General features: G+C 41.9%; 1 protein-coding gene across 3 annotated transcripts in view; it reads left to right on the top strand.

Annotated features, from left to right (window-relative positions):
• The window catches only part of PKP2 (plakophilin 2), a 132,325-nt gene that overhangs the window by 25,611 nt on the left and 86,719 nt on the right, over positions 1 to 19,995 (top strand). Inside the window, exon 1 of one of the 3 annotated variants that reach the window (XM_040435761.1) lies at positions 7,356 to 7,610. The exons of the other annotated variants lie outside the window; for them this stretch is intronic. Coding sequence (XP_040291695.1) covers positions 7,598 to 7,610 — 13 coding nt within the window. The 5' untranslated portion in view covers positions 7,356 to 7,597. Of the gene's footprint in view, positions 1 to 7,355; positions 7,611 to 19,995 lie in introns of those variants that run through there. 3 annotated transcript variants of the gene reach the window in all.

Here is a 19,995-nt window from a genome sequence, read left to right as displayed (position 1 = left end):
ACCACAGTCATTGATCATGCCCCTGTAAGGCTTCATTCAGACGTCCGGATGCGTTTTGCGGATCCGATCCATCTATCAGTGGATCCGTAAAAATCATGCGGACGTCTGAATGGAGCTTTACAGGGGGGGTAATCAATGACAGGGGGGTAATCACTGACAGGGGGGTGATCAGGGAGTCTATATGGGGTGATCACCACAGTCATTGATCACGCCCCTGTAAGGCTTCATTCAGACGTCCGGATGCGTTTTGCGGATCCGATCCATCTATCAGTGCATCCGTAAAAATCATGCGGACATCTGAATGGAGCTTTACAGGGGGGTAATCAATGACAGGGGTGTAATCAATGACAGGGGGGTGATCAGGGAGTCTATATGGGGTGATCACCACAGTCATTGATCATGCCCCTGTAAGGCTTCATTCAGACGTCCGGATGCGTTTTGCGGATCCGATCCATCTATCAGTGCATCCGTAAAAATCATGCAGACATCTGAATGGAGCTTTACAGGGGGGTGATCAGGGAGTCTATATGGGGTGATCACCACAGTCATTGATCATGCCCCTGTAAGGCTTCATTCAGACGTCCGGATGCGTTTTGCGGATCCGATCCATCTATCAGTGGATCCGTAAAAATCATGCGGACGTCTGAATGGAGCTTTACAGGTTGGTAATCAATGACAGGGGGGTAATCAATGACAGGGGGGTGATCAGGGAGTCTATATGGGGTGATCAGGGGCTAATAAGGGGTTAATAAGTGACGGGGGGGGGTGTAGTGTAGTGTAGTGGTGCTTGGTGCTACTTTACTGAGCTACCTGTGTCCTCTGGTGGTCGATCCAAACAAAGGGGACCACCAGAGGACCAGGTAGCAGGTATATTAGACGCTGTTATCAAAACAGCGTCTAATATACCTGTTAGGGGTTAAAAAAAACACATCTCCAGCCTGCCAGCGAACGATCGCCGCTGGCAGGCTGGAGATCAACTCTCTTACCTTCCGTTCCTGTGAGCGCGCGCGCCTGTGTGCGCGCGTTCACAGGAAATCTCGGCTCACGCGAGATGACGCCTATTGGCGTTAGTGTGACCTGGGAGCGCCGCAGAAATGACGCCTTTCGGCGTTAGCGTGGCGGCAAGAGGTTAAAGAAAAAAATTGATTAAAATGGAAAATCTGCCAAAAAAGTGAAATTTAAAAATTTGATCTCCATTTTCCTTTAATTCTTGTGGAACGCCTAAAGGGTTAACAAAGTTTGTAAAATCGGTTTTGAATACCTTGAGGGGTGTAGTTTCTACAATGGGGTCATTTATGGGGGTATCCACTATGTAGGCCCCCAAAGTGACTTCATACCTGAACTGGTCCTTAAAAAGTGGGTTTTGGCAATTTTCTTAAAAATTTGAAGAATTGCTTCTAAACTTCTAAGCCTTCTAACGTCCTAAAAAAATAAAATGACATTTCCAAAATGATGCCAACATAAAGTAGACATATGGGGAATGTTAAATAATAAATATTTTATGAGGTATCACTTTCTGTTTTAAAAGCAGAGAAATTGAAATTTAGAAAATTGTGAATTTTTCAAATTTTTGGGTAAATTTGGGATTTTATCATAAATAAAGGTGAAATATTTTGACTCAAATTTATGACTATCATGAAGTACAATGTGTCACGAGAAAACAATCTCTGAATGACTTGGATAAATAAAGGCGTTCCAAAGTTATTACCACATAAAGTGAGATATGTCAGTTTTGCAAAATTTGGCCTGGTCAGGAAGGGGGCAAATGGCCCAGATGGGAAGTGGTTAATAAATATTTTCTGCATATGTCAATTTGGTTGCCAAGTGTATGAGTGCTCGCTCATTTTCCTATTACTACATTTAAACAAATTGGTCTGCATCTGATCCATGAAAAATCGGATGCGGACTGAAAGTACGGTTATGTGCATGAGGTCTTACTTTGATTGAAACTAAACACTGGAAGCTAGAATATAAGAAAACTACTTATTCCCATCTTTTTGTGGAAGAGCCTAATCTAAAATTACACCTAATTTTAAAAATTGTGCCCAAAAAATTATATTTGCTGCCCATTACCTATTTAAATATTTATTTATTTTTTATGTCTGTGACAGTTTTTTTTATTGGTAGGCCTCAAAAAGGGTCCAGTTGAAAAAAGTTTGTTCCTTCCTGCCTTTTGATAAAGGTAAAGGAACACCAATTACAGAAAATGCATACTAAAAAATTTTCCAACGTTTTCTCCCTTCATCTCCACTCCCTTGGTTCTATTTTGTCTTATTACAAGGTGTTAAAGGAGTTGTCCCATCTCAACATTTATGGCATATCGCTAGGCTGATATTTCATAAATATCAGATGGGTGTGAATCTCTCATCTGGGACCTTCTCCAATCTCCAGAATGGGTCCTCTGAAATCAAGGAGAACACAGGGTGACATCTCTGTATTCACCGCTAGGCGACTGACTGAAACAGCCGAGCTCGGCTATTTTTGGAACATCCATCACAGTAAGTCAAGGGAGGCTGCACATGCGCAGCTGCTGTCCTTCTCTTTGAGAGGCCAGTAATGGAGATAGGAGCAGGTCTTAGAGATGGGACCTGCAGATACTCGACACTTATGACATATCCTAGCAATATGCCATAAATGTTCAGATAGGACAGCCCCTTTAAGGCTATGTTCTCATCAAGGCTGTATTCCAGGTAACAGAATTTACCAGATCATCTGCTTGCCAGACACAAAAAGCGCCCTATAGAATGTAAGGGGTCTGTTCGTTTTCCATTAGGGAGGTTGGCAAAACAGCAAAGCATACTGGGCTATTTTGTCTGGGATCAACTGATTCTATATCGATATATAAAGAAACCTTCAGTGCATGTCCCAGAAAATCACCTATGCCCCCCTGCTTATCTCTGCTCAGTGTCTGGCTGTAAGACAAATGGCTGGGGCAGGAGCCTATCTGATGTTTCCTGGCTGTCGTAGGTCAAAAAAGTCTCCCCCTTTTGTTAAGCGCCACCCTCTCAGTCGGGGTGTGTACAGGATTCTTTGTGCCAGGGTCCTGCAGATTGATAAACATTTGGGGCACGCTCATTCCCGATTATTACCCCATGTAAATGTGCCGCTGACCACCTGATAAATAGGCATAGCTCTTGTTTGCCAGGTGATATGTCTTTTATTCAGCACCTAAAAATCATTGTTTGCAGGCCGTACATCGCCCTGTGTAAACAGTCATGTGCTGCCGACAAACAATCTGTATGGGAATGAGCAATCATAGTAGCGATCAGTCACCTCCATTGATGTAAAATTGATGTATATAAATGTAACTTAAACAAGCTATGATCAGGAATAAACGGTCTGTTCCGGAATACTGATCATTGACCTGTGAACTGGCCCATGAAAATGATCCCTTATTTCAATGCAGTTCAGATATAAAGGAAGGTTTGGTGGTGGACCATGGAAGGAAAAACATCTTCAACATGTCATTGGAAGATATACTTGTGCAGCCCCTGACCTCAGCAGAATTTCCTCTTATGTTTCAATATGTTCTTATGATATGGTTTAATTAGTGGATGCTAAAACCTCAAATTATTTTATGATTGTCTTTAAATGGCTATGATTCCTCGGTAAACTAAGCCCTAGCTTGAAAAACCATAAATTACTTTCATAATCGCTTTTGGCTTTTAGGCATTTTAGTTTATTTGATGTGTCATGCAACACTTTTATGGCATAACTATTTCAGTACAATAATGAATCATGTGAACGGGAGGAAAACAAGTTTGTGGAAATTAGCTGTTGTATGAGTTCCAGCAAGGTTTATAAAGCCTGTAATACACATTCCAGAATGAAGGGTTTTATAAACTAGCCAACTCCATTTTCTTTAGGAGAAATATCTAGAAAATGAATTGCTTATGGATTAAAGAGAGTCTGTCAGCACGAAATTCACTGTCACACCAGGCACAAGGCTTTTTAGGGTTAGCTTAGCTGAATGTAATGATGCCTATGCAATCCATTGCTTCATTCTGGAGCAATTCGGTGCACCAAAGGCAGGTCCATGTCACTCTGTGCACCTTTACTCCTCCTGCTTCCTCTGCCAGCCTTTCCCTTTCTTTGACTGACAGAGCCAGGCAATATGACTATGCAGGAACCTTGTGCAGTCAATTACGGAGAGAGAGGGGCTGGCAGAGGAAGTAGGAGGAGTAAACCCGTACAGAGTGACTTGGTCCCGTCCTCGGTGCGCGTAACTGCTCATTTGCATATGGATTAAAAACACTCTTTTCCAGAATGAAGCAACAGATTGCTAAGTACAAGGCATCATTACATTAAATTGAGCTAGCCCTACAAGGCACTGTGCTTGGTGTAACAGTGAATTTCCCGGTGACCACAGAAAGCTATATCTTTATCAGTCCTGTTTATTGTCATGATAATGTGACTACGGCTAGAACTTCCACAGAAAAGTGCAACTTGTTTTATAGACAAAGATTTCTGCCCATGCTGGAGACCAGTTAAAGTGAATGTGTCACCTATAATTTTTAATGACCCATGAATTTTTTGCTAATCTGTTTTTATTTTCTGATTGTAGATTGTAGATCCATGGGAAAGTATAGTAATAGGAGGCCTTCACATGTGGCAGATTGATGTTGCAAACATTTCTGTGACTGAAAATCAGTTCAATTCATTGAGTTCAATTCAGTGAGGCTTGCATAAACCCATGTGCATACTGCCAAAATAACCCCATTCAGAATGTTTTTATTCATAAACTGTATCAGGGGCGTTGCTAGGGTCTCAAGAGATCCGGGGCCCAAGTCCCAATGAATATGGCCCAATTTTCGAAGTCGACCCTCCCCCCACACCCCGCATTTTACTGTATTTGCTATACAGCAGGACATACCTCTCACATCCAGTGCTGCCCAGGTGACGTCTTCTCTGATGTAGATCATCTGTCATCATTTTCTCTAGGGATGAGTTCGAATACTGTACCATTTTGAACCGAACCAAAGTTCCGGAAATGTTTTTTTTACAGTAGAAATTAATTTATGAAGTTATTATGCGAAGTCTAGCAAGACTTCACAAAGTAATAAATGAAGCTCATCGGAGCCAATACATTCTAATACTGTACGTTTCATCCGACGTCGATTCGCTCATCCCTAATATTCTCCATTCGGTCCAGACAACTTCTTTCAGCTATGCCTCACAGACATCTTAGGTTCCTGACCTTTCAATCCTCATCCCCCAACCTTGAGTCCCAACAATGTTATCCTGCTGCTCACTGTGCTCCCCAATACCCCCAAATACTATGCTGAACTAAAATTAGTGCCATACAGATATTCCCCCCCCCCCCCATTGCAATAGTGCGCCTCAAAGTCCCACCATTACAATAGTAATTTCCTTCTAGAATGCCCTCATTAGTAATACTGCCCCCTACAGTGCCCCCAACAGTAATAATGCTCCACAAGAGTGCCTCCATTAGTAGAAGAGCCCTCCAGTATTAATAATGCCCTCATAGAGCCCCCAGTAGAAATAAGCCCCCTATTGTTTCCCCAGTGGTAATAAATCTCTCTACAGACCCCTCAGTAGTAATAAGGCCCCCCATAGAGAAATAAGGCAGATCTATAAGTCACTCCTATAGAGCCCCCAGTAGTAATAAGACACCTATAATGTCCTCTGTATTTAAAATGCCCCTACAGTGCCCCCTGTGGTTATATTCTTTCCTTTAGTGTCCTCAGAAATTTTAATTCCTCAGCCCTTCCAATATACAGTTCCGTGTAAATAACACTATTTCCCTCCCTCTGCCATAGAGCCCCATGTAAATAACATCACACCATCTCTCCAGCCCCTTCCAATATACAGTCCCATGTAAATAACATCACTTCCCTCCCTTCAGCCCCTCCAATATACAGTCCCATGTAAATAACATCACCCCCCTTCCCAGCTGCCTTCAACATACAGTCCCATGTAAATAATATCAACCCCTACCCAGCCGAATACAACATACAATCCCATGTAAACAACATCACCCCCTCAATATTCAGTCCCATGTAAATACCATCACTCCCTCCCACAGTCACCATCAACATACAGTCCCATGTAAATACCATCACTCCCTCCCACAGTTGCCTTCAATATACAGTCCAATGTACATAACATCACCTCCACCCCAGCCCCCTCCAACATTTTAGTCCCATGTAAATAACATCATCCTCTCCCCAGCCACCTCCAACATACAGTCCCACGTAAATAACATCATCCCCTCCACAGCCACCTCCAACACACAGTCCCATGTAAATAACATCACCCTGCCCCAGCCATCTCCAACATGCAGTCCCATGTAATTAAATCATCCCCTCAACATTCAGTTCCATGTAAATAACATCACTCCAACATACAGTCCCACGTAAATAACATCCCTCCCTTCAACCCTAACATACAGTCCCAGTTAAATAACCACAACTCCTAGCATTACTCTACCCCTCACTCTGAGAATCTCTCCCTTCACTTACCTCTGTCTTATCATGTCTTATCTTTTGTGGTGTGGAAACAGAGACCCAAAAGCCCAGGGAAGCGCTTCAGAGTGTTTCCGTAGACTTCTGATCCGTGCCTCCACTACGCAAAATATAGGACATGTCCTATCTTTTGCCATATTTTTCAGATTGCGGACCCATTCAAGTCAATAGGTCCACATCCGCACCAGGAGTGCGCACGGCCAGTGCCCATGTATTGCGGACCACAATACCGTCGCAGAGCCCTTACGGTCGTGTGAATGGGGCCTAACAGTCAGGCAATTATCAGAAATGAATAGTTGCCTGAGCATCACCCTGTGTAAAAGGCTTAGGTGTACATTAGCGCCTTGTGTTCGAGATCAGCCCGGAGTTTCTTTTGATAAGAACTTCCATTGACAAGTAAAGTATTACTGTTAAAATCTGTACATACTATAAAGTGACTTATGGGAAATCATACCATAAGAGCACATGAGAAGATATGTCATTGTCCAACACCCTCCCAATGCCCCCATACATATGGGCACATTGATTTTGGCAGAGTATGCATGTGTTAACGGAGAGGGAAATATCCCCTGGAGTACAACAGATCAGGTATGCTGAATGGATGACTGTTGGCCAACTCTCTGTGCCAGTGCATATAAAATGGATTCAAGTTACTGCTATTTTCATAAGAACTTCCACTGAAAAGTAAAGTAGTATTTTATGGCTCTATGCTGCAAAACCTCCATATAAGTCTGCATCACTGCCAGAGCGTTTGAGAGGACATGAGAAGATATCTGGACATGGAGCTATTGAAAGGGCAGAGATAAGCCAGAACACGATACAAGGGTCAAACTCAAATAACTCAGATCTAGAAAGCCCAAGAACAGTATTCTATCAGGCAGGGCACAGGGTGCAGTCAGACCCCATATCCTTTCTCCAGGGAAGAACAACCAAAATTCCCTTGCATCCCACCCCAGCCAAAAGTCACCTGAAGAGGAAGGATCTGGCCTTCTTTTGTGGAAGATATTGGACCTTTACATTGTCTTGGGTCTCTCTGAAGCTCCCACCAGTAGTCTCACTTGGATCTACTGAGCATTCCTTTGCCTTGTGTGTCCAGCCATAAACAATTTGGGATGTTTAGTACAGGTAAAATTTTATTGTATTTTATTTCACTGGTATTTATTTTTATAATTTTATATTTTTCTTTTTTATAATAATTATCATGGTGGCCATCTGAGCTGGGAAATTGTAGGATATTTTTACAAGTTTTCTATAAAAAAATTAATTAAAAAAAACATTCTCTGCAGGCCAGAGCTTATATGTGTGTCATGGATTTGAATTGATCCTTTTTGGTCAGATCACAGGGATAATCACTACGTGACAACAAAACAAGGACTTTAGGCCTCATCCACACTACTATATTACTGGTCTATATACAGTCTCCAAAGATGTCTCTGATGCTCTACCTACCTCCAGTTTCATACCTGGATGCATATGGCTGCTAAATCTGATGCCATAGTAAAGAAGACCTGTCGCCACTCCTGACGTCTTCTTTTTAGTACATAATTGTGGAGCATCTTTTGTAAGAACTATGCATTGTGCTTTTCCTCTGTTATTCCTCTGTTGTTTCTATTCTAAATCGACAGCTAGGTGTTATCAGTCTCCTTGTCAAATGGGGTGTATCTCTACACAGTCTGACACTGGCAGGATCGATTGAACGGTGTCAGTCAATTTAGGGACACCAGCCACACATACTGGTATCACCCGGTTTTCAGTTTATTCCTAGATTTCTTGCAAGAATAACGGAGGAACGACACAGTGCTAAGAAAAGCTCCATTTCATGAAGAATACAATTATCTACTAAAAAGACATATCGAGCGAGGTGACAGGTCTTTTTTAAGGAGGTACCCCCTCCGAGAAATAAAAGTTTGAATATGTTCATAATATGGTGCCACACTGAGCGCCACATGGCGGCGCACATTATGCCTACTGCTCTGTATTAGGGCTCATGCACATGACTGTTGGATGTTTTGCTGTCCGCAAATTGCAGGTCTGCAAAACACGTATCGGCAGTGTGCATTCCGTATTTTGCAGAACAGAATAAAATAGAGCTGTCCTATCCTTGTCCGTTATGCGGACAATTATAGGACATTTTCTAGTTATGGAGGTCAGACATGCAGATGTACGGAAACAGAATGCACACACAGTCATGTCCGTTTTTTTGCGGCCCGATTGAAGTGAATGGTTCTGGGGGGAAAAAGGAACGAACATGGACAAAAAAATATACTATTGTGTGCATAAGCCTCATTGCTGAGTATTTAGAATGAACATGCTTGCAGTAGTTATTTGTATCGCACTCATTTCTAGTGCTTTTATTATATAATATTGAGCTTACCCGATTGCTGACAATCATACTTATCCACTCATGGGAAACCCCGATCCTGACTGGTAAATCGAGTACTGATTACAAAGTCTTATGGGAGATTGAGCCAGACAGTAAATCCCTGTGCAAATATCCATATCGTGCTATGTAGACTTATATATATAACCTTCACCCCAACTCCTCCTTTCTTTCACTGACTGCTGCATCGTACTTATAGCTCATGTGGTTAGTGAAACTCTTTTGTCTTTTTTTAAATTTTCTCAGGAAATGGTGCGTGGGTGACCAAAGCCTTGAGCTTATTAACGGCCATTTGCAGTCAAAATCAATGTTAACCCCTTAACCACCTCAGCCCCCAGTGCTTAAACACCCTGAAAGACCAGGCCACTTTTTACACTTCTGACCTACACTACTTTCACCGTTTATTGCTCGGTCATGCAACTTACCACCCAAATGAATTTTACCTCCTTTTCTTCTCACTAATAGAGCTTTCATTTGGTGGTATTTCATTGCTGCTGACATTTTTACTTTTTTTGTTATTAATCGAAATTTAACGATTTTTTTGCAAAAAAATGACATTTTTCACTTTCAGTTGTAAAATTTTGCAAAAAAAAAACGACATCCATATATAAATTTTGCTCTAAATTTATTGTTCTACATGTCTTTGATAAAAAAAAAATGTTTGGGTAAAAAAAAAATGGTTTAGGTAAAAGTTATAGCGTTTACAAACTATGGTACAAAAATGTGAATTTCCGCTTTTTGAAGCAGCTCTGACTTTCTGAGCACCTGTCATGTTTCCTGAGGTTCTACAATGGCCAGACAGTACAAACACCCCACAAATGACCCCATTTCGGAAAGTACACACCCTAAGGTATTCGCTGATGGGCATAGTGAGTTCATAGAACTTTTTATTTTTTGTCACAAGTTAGCGGAAAATGATGATTTTTTTCTTTTTTTTTTTTTTTCTTACAAAGTCTCATATTCCACTAACTTGTGACAAAAAATAAAAACTTCCATGAACTCACTATGCCCATCACGAAATACCTTGGGGTCTCTTCTTTCCAAAATGGGGTCACTTGTGGGGTAGTTATACTGCCCTGGCATTCTAGGGGCCCAAATGTGTGGTAAGGAGTTTGAAATCAAATTCTGTAAAAAATGACCTGTGAAATCCGAAAGGTGCTCTTTGGAATATGGGCCCCTTTGCCCACCTAGGCTGCAAAAAAGTGTCACACATCTGGTATCTCTGTACTCAGGAGAAGGTGGGGAATGTGTTTTGGGGTGTCATTTTACATATAACCATGCTGGGTGAGAGAAATATCTTGGCAAAATACAACTTTTCCCATTTTTTTATACAAAGTTGGCATTCGACCAAGATATTTATCTCACCCAGCATGGGTATATGTAAAAAGACACCCCAAAACACATTCCTCAACTTCTCCTGAATACAGAGATACCAGATGTGTGACACTTTTTTGCAGCCTAGGTGGGCAAAGGGGCCCATATTCCAAACAGCACCTTTCGGATTTCACAGGTCATTTTTTACAGAATTTGATTTCAAACTCCTTACCACACATTTGGGCCCCTAGAATGCCAGGGCAGTATAACTACCCCACAAGTGACCCCATTTTGGAAAGAAGACACCCCAAGGTATTCCGTGAGGGGCATGGCGAGTTCCTAGAATTTTTTATTTTTTGTCGCAAGTTAGTGGAAAATGCTGATTTTTTTTTTTTTTTTTTCATACAAAGTCTCATATTCCACTAACTTATGACAAAAAATAAAAACTTCCATGAACTCACTATGCCCATCAGCGAATACCTTGGGGTCTCTTCTTTCCAAAATGGGGTCACTTGTGGGGTAGTTATACTGCCCTGGCATTCTAGGGGCCCAAATGTGTGGTAAGGAGTTTGAAATCAAATTCTGTAAAAAATGACGAGTGAAATCCGAAAGGTGCTCTTTGGAATGTGGGCCCCTTTGCCCACCTAGGCTGCAAAAAAGTGTCACACATCTGGTATCTCCGTATTCAGTAGAAGTTGGGGAATGTGTTTTGGGTGAGATAAATATCTTGGTCAAATGCCAACTTTGTATAAAAAAAATGGGAAAAGTTGTCTTTTGCCAAGATATTTCTCTCACCCAGCATGGGTATATGTAAAATGACACCCCAAAACACATTCCCCACCTTCTCCTGAGTACGGAGATACCAGATGTGTGACACTTTTTTGCAGCCTAGGTGGGCAAAGGGGCCCATATTCCAAAGAGCACCTTTCGGATTTCACTCGTCATTTTTTACAGAATTTGATTTCAAACTCCTTACCACACATTTGGGCCCCTAGAATGCCAGGGCAGTATAACTACCCCACAAGTGACCCCATTTTGGAAAGAAGAGACCCCAAGGTATTCGCTGATGGGCATAGTGAGTTCATGGAAGTTTTTATTTTTTGTCACAAGTTAGTGGAATATGAGACTTTGTATGAAAAAAAATAAAAATAAAAAAAATCATCATTTTCCACTAACTTGTGACAAAAAATAAAAAATTCTAGGAACTCGCCATGCCCCTCACGGAATACCTTGGGGTGTCTTCTTTCCAAAATGGGGTCACTTGTGGGGTAGTTATACTGCCCTGGCATTTTCCAGGGGCCCTAATGTGTGGTAAGTAGGTAAATGACCAGTGAAATCCGAAAGGTGCTCTTTGGAATGTGGGCCCCTTTGCCCACCTAGGCTGCAAAAAAGTGTCACACATCTGGTATCGCTGTATTCAGGAGACGTTGGGGAATGTGTTTTGGGGTGTCTTTTTACATATACCCATGCTGGGTGAGAGAAATATCTTGGCAAAAGACAACTTTTTCCATTTTTTTATACAAAGTTGGCATTTGACCAAGATATTTATCTCACCCAGCATGGGTATATGTAAAATGACACCCCAAAACACATTGCCCAACTTCTCCTGAGTACGGCGATACCAGATGTGTGACACTTTTTTGCAGCCTAGATGCGCAAAGGGGCCCAAATTCCTTTTAGGAGGGCATTTTTAGACATTTGGATACCAGACTTCTTCTCACGCTTTGGGGCCCCTAGAATGCCAGGGCAGTATAAATACCCCACATTTGACCCCATTTTGGAAAGAAGACACCCCAAGGTATTCAATGAGGGGCATGGCGAGTTCATAGAAATTTTTTTTTTTTGGCACAAGTTAGCGGAAATTGATATTTTTTATTTTTTTCTCACAAAGTCTCCCGTTCCGCTAACTTGGGACAAAAATTTCAATTTTTCATGGACTCAATATGCCCCTCACGGAATACCTGGGGGTGTCTTCTTTCCGAAATGGGGTCACATGTGGGGTATTTATACTGCCCTGGCATTCTAGGGGCCCTAAAGCGTGAGAAGAAGTCTGGAATATAAATGTCTAAAAAATTTTACGCATTTGGATTCCGTGAGGGGTATGGTGAGTTCATGTGAGATTTTATTTTTTGTCACAAGTTAGTGGAATATGTGACTTTGTAAGAAAAAAAAAAAAATTCCGCTAACTTGGGCCAAAAAAAAGACTGAATGCAGCCTTACGGGGGGGGGGGATCAATGACAGGGGGGTGATCAATGACAGGGGGGTGATCAGGGAGTCTATATGGGGTGATCACCACAGTCATTGATCACTCCCCTGTAAGGCTGCATTCAGACGTCCGTATGATTTTTACGGATCCGATCAGTCTATCAGTGGATCCGTAAAAATCATGCGGACATCTGAATGGAGCTTTACAGGGGGGTGATCAATGACAGAGGGGTAATCAATGACAGGGGGGTGATCAGGGAGTCTATATGGGGTGATCACCTCCGTCATTGATCACTCCCCTGTAAGGCTGCATTCAGACGTCCGTATGATTTTTACGGATCCGATCAGTCTATCAGTGGATCCGTAAAAATCATGCGGACATCTGAATGGAGCTTTACAGGGGGGTGATCAATGACAGAGGGGTAATCAATGACAGGGGGGTGATCAGGGAGTCTATATGGGGTGATCACCACAGTCATTGATCACTCCCCTGTAAGGCTGCATTCAGACGTCCGTATGATTTTTACGGATCCGATCAGTCTATCAGTGGATCCGTAAAAATCATGCGGACATCTGAATGGAGCTTTACAGGGGGGTGATCAATGACAGAGGGGTAATCAATGACAGGGGGGTGATCAGGGAGTCTATATGGGGTGATCACCACAGTCATTGATCACGCCCCTGTAAGGCTGCATTCAGACGTCCGTATGATTTTTACGGATCCGATCAGTCTATCAGTGGATCCGTAAAAATCATGCGGACATCTGAATGGAGCTTTACAGGGGGGTGATCAATGACAGGGGGGTAATCAATGACAGGGGGGTGATCAGGGAGTCTATATGGGGTGATCACCACAGTCATTGATCACTCCCCTGTAAGGCTCCATTCAGACGTCCGTATGATTTTTACGGATCCGATCAGTCTATCAGTGGATCCGTAAAAATCATGCGGACATCTGAATGGAGCTTTACAGGGGGGTGATCAATGACAGGGGGGTAATCAATGACAGGGGGGTGATCAGGGAGTCTATATGGGGTGATCACCACAGTCATTGATCACTCCCCTGTAAGGCTCCATTCAGACGTCCGTATGATTTTTACGGATCCGATCAGTCTATCAGTGGATCCGTAAAAATCATGCGGACATCTGAATGGAGCTTTACAGGGGGGTGATCAATGACAGGGGGGTGATCAGGGAGTCTATATGGGGTGATCACCTCCGTCATTGATCACTCCCCTGTAAGGCTGCATTCAGACGTCCGTATGATTTTTACGGATCCGATCAGTCTATCAGTGGATCCGTAAAAATCATGCGGACATCTGAATGGAGCTTTACAGGGGGGTGATCAATGACAGGGGGGTAATCAATGACAGGGGGGTGATCAGGGAGTCTATATGGGGTGATCAGGGGTGATCAAGGGCTAATAAGGGGTTAATAAGTGACGGGGGGGGGGTGTAGTGTAGTGGTGCTTGGTGCAACATATTACTGAGCTGCCTGTGTCCTCTGGTGGTCGATCCAAACAAAGGGGACCACCAGAGGACCAGGTAGCAGGTATATTAGACGCTGTTATCAAAACAGCGTCTAATATACCTGTTAGGGGTTAAAAAAATCACATCTCCAGCCTGCCAGCGAACGATCGCCGCTGGCAGGCTGGAGATCCACTCGCTTACCTTCCGATCCTGTGAACGCGCGCGCCTGTGTGCGCGCGTTCACAGGAAATCTCGCGTCTCGCGAGAGGACGCACCGGCGCGTCCACCCAGAACAACAGGACCGTCGCAAAGACGCAATCCTGCGTACGGCGGTCCTGAGGAGGTTAAAGGGGTTGTCTGACTTCAGAAAGTGGCATTTATCACGCACACATATACACTGCTCATTTCCATGGTTACGACCACCCTGCAATCTATCAGTGGTGGTCGTGCTTCCACACTATAGTTAAAAACATCAGCCTCTCTGGTGGCCGGGACTGTGGGAGCTCACATAGGCTGGTGCTTTTTCCTATAGTGTCCAAGCACGACCACCACTGATGGGTTGCAGGGTGGTCGTAGCCATGGAAACTAGCAGTGTATAATGTGATGGAAAAACGAATCCAGCCAGCAAAGGAAGCAATATGGATAATAACAATACATTAGTAAGTGGCTTGTATTAACTTTCTCTGCATAATAGATTTCATTTGCTGAAGTTAGACACCTCCTTTAAAGACCACACAATTTTCAGTTTAGCTTTTTTCCCCCTACCTTCCAATGCCTATAACTTTTTTACTTTTCCATTAACACTGCCTTATGAAGGCCTACTTTTTGCGGAACAAAAATTAATTCACTGTATCTTCTGCTATGGTTTTTCAGGTTTTATTTTTATGATGTTAATTTTACGCTACAAATGACATGATCAGCCTATTCTGCAGGTCAATACAATTACAACATTACGAAAATAAAAAAAAATCGCCATTTTCAACATATTTGGACACCCATAACTTTTTATGTTTTTGTCCACAGAGCTGTGTGACAGCTTGTTGTTTTTTTTGTTTTTTGTTTTGCAGATGAGCTTTTGTTTTTATTGCTACTATTTTGGGGTATATGCAACTTTTTAAAATCACTTTTTATTCAATTTTAGGGAACGACAAGATGACCAAAAAGGCTGTTATTTACTGCACAGGAAAAATATGATATTTTAATAGTTTGGACCTTTTCTGACACAATGATACCTATTAGAGATAAGCGAATTATATGTTATGAAATTTATCCACGCTTCGTTTGGTGGTAAAAGCAGAATTGGGTTATGGATTCCGTTACCACAGACCATAACATAATCCTATGACAGAATACATAATGGAATGCCTTTAGAGGCATTACGTTATTTATTCCGTCATAATAACAGTCTATGGGCTGCAAAACGGATCCGTCCTGTTTCCGTTATGCAGGAGAGGACTCCCCTGCATAAGGGCTCATGCACATGACCGTATGTATTTTGCAGTTTGCAAAAAACTGATCCGCGAAAAAAAAAAGGATAACATCCGTCTGCATTCCGTATTTTGCGCAACGGACCAGCTGGCCCCTAATAGAACAGTACATTCCTTGTCCATAATGCGGACAATAATAGGACATGTTCTATTTTTTTGCAGAACTGAAATACGGACATACGGAAACGGAATGCACACGGAGTAACTTCCTTTTTTTTTTTTGCTGATCTATTGAAGTGAATGGTTCCGCAAACGGTCCGCAAAAAAAAAAAAAACGGACAAGGAAAAGAAATACGTTTTGCAGCCCATAGACTTTTATTATGACTGAATGCCTCTAAAGGCATTACGTTATGCATTCCGTCACAGAATTGCGTTATGGTCCGTGGTAACGGAATCCATAACGCAATTCTGCTTTTACCACCAAAGTATGAACGAATTTCAAAATATGAAATTCGCTCATCTCTAATACCTTTGTAATTATGCTTATTTTGTAGTGTTTATTTTCTTGTACTGTTTTTTTTTTTCACTGTAATTTAGTCCACTTAGGGGTTCTGTACATGCAATCTTCTGATCCCTTATAGCATAGACTGCAACAGTATACTATTGCAGCCTATATAGAAGACTATAACTACTATAATACTGTCTGTACCTACAAGGATAGAACTACTATAATACTGCCCCTCTGTACAAAAATAAAACTACTACTATAATACCATTCCCTATGTACAAGAATAAAACTACTATAATACTGCAACTATGTAGAACATTGTAACTACCATAATACTGCTCCTATGTGGAAGTATATAATTACAATATACTGCCCCCTATGAACAAGAGTATAACTACTATAACACTGTCTGCTATGTACAAGAATAGAGCTACTAAAATACTGCTACTATGTGTAACTATATAATTACTATAATACTGACACGTATGTACAAGAATATATATATATATAACCACTGTAATACTGCATCCTATGTACAAGAATATAACTACTATAATATTGTCTCCTATCTACAAGAATATAACTACTATAATACTTCCATCTATGTACAAGAATATAACTACTATAATACTACCCCCATGTACAAGAATATACAGTAACTATAATACTGCCCCCTATGTACAAGAATATAACTACTATAATACTGCCTCCTATGTACAAGAATATAACTACTATAATACTGCCTCCTATGTACAAGAGTATAACTACTATAATACTGCCCCTATGTACAAGAATATACAGTTATTACTATAATACTGCTCCTATGTATAAGAATATAACCATTATAAAACTGCAGAAGGAATACACGTTCCAACCACCATATAAAAACAGAAACTCTTTTATTGATTCATACAGCCATAGGTACAGGACAATCAATGTGCAGACAATGATGCCACTGACGCGTTTTGATTGTACAACACACTCTTACTTGTAGCATAATGGCGAACAGACTCCACATAACTTGTATAGACCAGAGGAGGAGTCGCTCATATGCAGATAATGAGAAACTGCATAATACACTGAACAAAAATATAAACGCAACACTTTCAGTTTTGCTCCCATTTTGCATGAGCTGAACTCAAAGATCTGAAACATTTTCTACATACACAAAAGACCCATTACTCTCAAATATTGTTCACAAATCTGTCTATAAATCTGTGTTAGTGAGCACTTCTCCTTTGCCAAGATAATCCATCCCACCTCACAGGTGTGGCATATCAAGGTGCTGATTAGACAGCATGAATATTGCACAGGTGTGCCTTAGACTGCCCACAATAAAAGGCCACTTTGAAATGTGCAGTTTGATCACACAGCACAATGCCACAGATGTCGCAATGTTTGAGGGAGTGTGCAATTGGCATGCTGACTGCAGGAATGTCTACCAGAGCTGTTGCCCGTGCAATCAATGTTCATCTCTCTCTACCATAAGCAGTCTCCAACGGCGTTTCAGAGAATTTGGCAGAACATCCAACCTCACAACCGAGTGGGCAAATGCTCACATTCGATGGCGTCTGGCACGTTGGAGAGGCGTTCTGTTCACGGATGAGTTCCGTTTTTCACTGTTCAGGGCAAATGGCAGACAGCGTGTGTGGTGTTGTGTGGGTCAGCGGTTTGCTGACGTCAACATTGTGGATCGAGTGGCCCATGGTGGCAGTGGGGTAATGGTATGGGCAGGCATATGGTATGGACAACGAACACAGGTGCATTTTATTGATGGCATTTTGAATGCACAGAGATACCGTGACGAGATCCTGAGGCCCATTGTTGTGCCATTCATCCACGACCATCACCTCATGTTGCAGCATGATAATGCACGCCCCATATTGCAAGGATCTGTACACAATTTCTGGAAGCTGAAAACATCCCAGTTCTTGCATGGCCAGCATACTCACCGGACATGTCACCCATTGAGCATGTTTTGGATGCTCTGGATCGGCGTATATGACAGCGTGTTCCAGTTCCTGCCAATATTTTGCAACTTCGCACAGCTATTGAAGAGGAGTGGACCAATATTCCACAGGCCACAATCAACAACCTGATCAACTCTATGCGACTGCGTGAGGCAAATGGTGGCCACACCAGATACTGACTGGTTTTCTGACCCCCCTTCAGTAAGGCAAAACTGTGCACATTTCAGAGTGGCCTTTTATTGTGGGCAGTCTAAGGCACACCTGTGCAATATTCATGCTGTCTAATCAGCACCTTGATATGCCACATCTGTGAGGTGGGATGGATTATCTCGGCAAAGGAGAAGTGCTCACTAACACAGATTTAGACAGATTTGTGAACGATATTTGAGAGTAATGGGTCTATTGTGTATGTAGAAAATGTTTCAGATCTTTGAGTTCAGCTCATGCAAAATGGGAGCAAAACCAAGAGTGTTGCGTTTATATTTTTGTTCAGTGTATATTAGTAATAAGGGGGCCTGCGGTGCTCACATGGAACTGGCCCCGTCAGAGCTCTAATCTCACCTCCATATACGCTCTAGGCCTCCAGCATCAGGCCCCATCGCTGCCCTACTGGAATTGGTCACAAAATAAATGGGTGGAGCCTAACCAAGGTTAGTCAGGCTCCGCCCACCCATTTAATTTGTGACAAATTCTAGTAAGGCAGTGATGGGGCCTGATGCTGGAGGCCTGGAGCGCATATGATGGAGGTCAGATTAGCGCTCCAAAGTTTGCCATGGGGCCCATAGCACTCTAGTTATGCCACTGCTGCTAAATGTAAGACATCTCCATTGTGATGGTGGGACACTGCAAAAAAAAAGTGTAGAAATGTGAACAGTGTCAGATAAATACCTGTGGATTTGACCTTGAGCAGTGCACCCCACATACTGCACATTGCTAGTTTTACATTAGATAAACTACACTCTGATGTATTGTTTGTCTTTTACACTTGGCTCCATTATACGAGGAACTAAAATCATCAGAGTTAATTACACTGCGACAAGTACATTTCACATGTCCACACCTATAAGTGCTCTTGTATTGGAGCCAAACCCTGTTCTCACTATGACTCTTGGATTTATTGAACAAACTAGGCGATAATGTTTGCCCTAATGTTCTGGCACTACATGAAACACATCGCCCTCGCCTTTAAAATTTTAAACGGTCAAATGTTTCTGAATAATTTGACAGATGTCTTTAAACGCCAAACTACAGGTAGAAGGAAAAAACAAAGGTGTTGAAGATTGGTTATTAAAGGGGTTCTCTGGGATTTAAATATTGATGACCTATCCTCAGGATAGGTCATCAATATCAGATCAGCGGGGGTCCGACACCCGGCACCCCAACTGATCAGCTGTATGAGGAGACAATGCGCGCTGTGCGCAGGTGCCGTCTCCCTTCTCTCTTCCTGCTCACCGCTGCTGGTTTGCCATAGACCACAGCATATGTAGAAGAACATAACTACTATAATACTGCCTCCTATTTACAATAATATAACTACCATTATACTTCCCTCTATGTAAAAGAATATAACTACTATAATACTGCCTCCTATGTAAAAGAATATAACTACTATAATACTGCGAATTCACAGTAGAAAAATATGTATACAATGTAGGAATCTAAACTAGGTATCACTGAGTAATTATCCTACTTAAAACTTAACTTTTAGTAATTATTAGTTAAAAATAAGTCCCACAAACATATTATTAGACACATATTATTATTGTTTGTGGGACTTATTTTTAACTAATAATTACTAAAAGTTAAGTTTTAAGTAGGATAATTACTCAGTGATACCTACTATAATACTGCCTCCTATGTACAAGAATATAACTACTATAATACTGCCTCCTATGTACAAGAATATACCTACTATAATACTGCCTCCTATGTACAAGATTATAACTACTATAATACTGCCTCCTATGTACAAGAATATAACTACTATAATACTGCCTCCTATGTACAAGAATATTTGTGGTCGTGGCTACCACGTACGTATGTACCTAACCCTACCTGGGATACCCTACCCCTAAGCGGTCAGAGTTGTGCCGCAACCGCGTCGTGGAGGGACGCCTGAAGGAGGGCAAAAGACATACTGATAGGCAAAAGTAATTTATTACAACGTTATTACAAAGCCAGAGTCTGAAAGGCTGCCGACATCTCAGCCTCAGGGTGAGGTATATAACGGTTGAAA

The sequence above is a fragment of the Bufo bufo genome, chromosome 1 (assembly GCF_905171765.1).
Source record: "Bufo bufo chromosome 1, aBufBuf1.1, whole genome shotgun sequence".
In the NCBI taxonomy this organism is placed as follows: Eukaryota; Metazoa; Chordata; class Amphibia; order Anura; family Bufonidae; genus Bufo; species Bufo bufo.
This window is presented reverse-complemented; position numbering and strand designations above follow the sequence as displayed.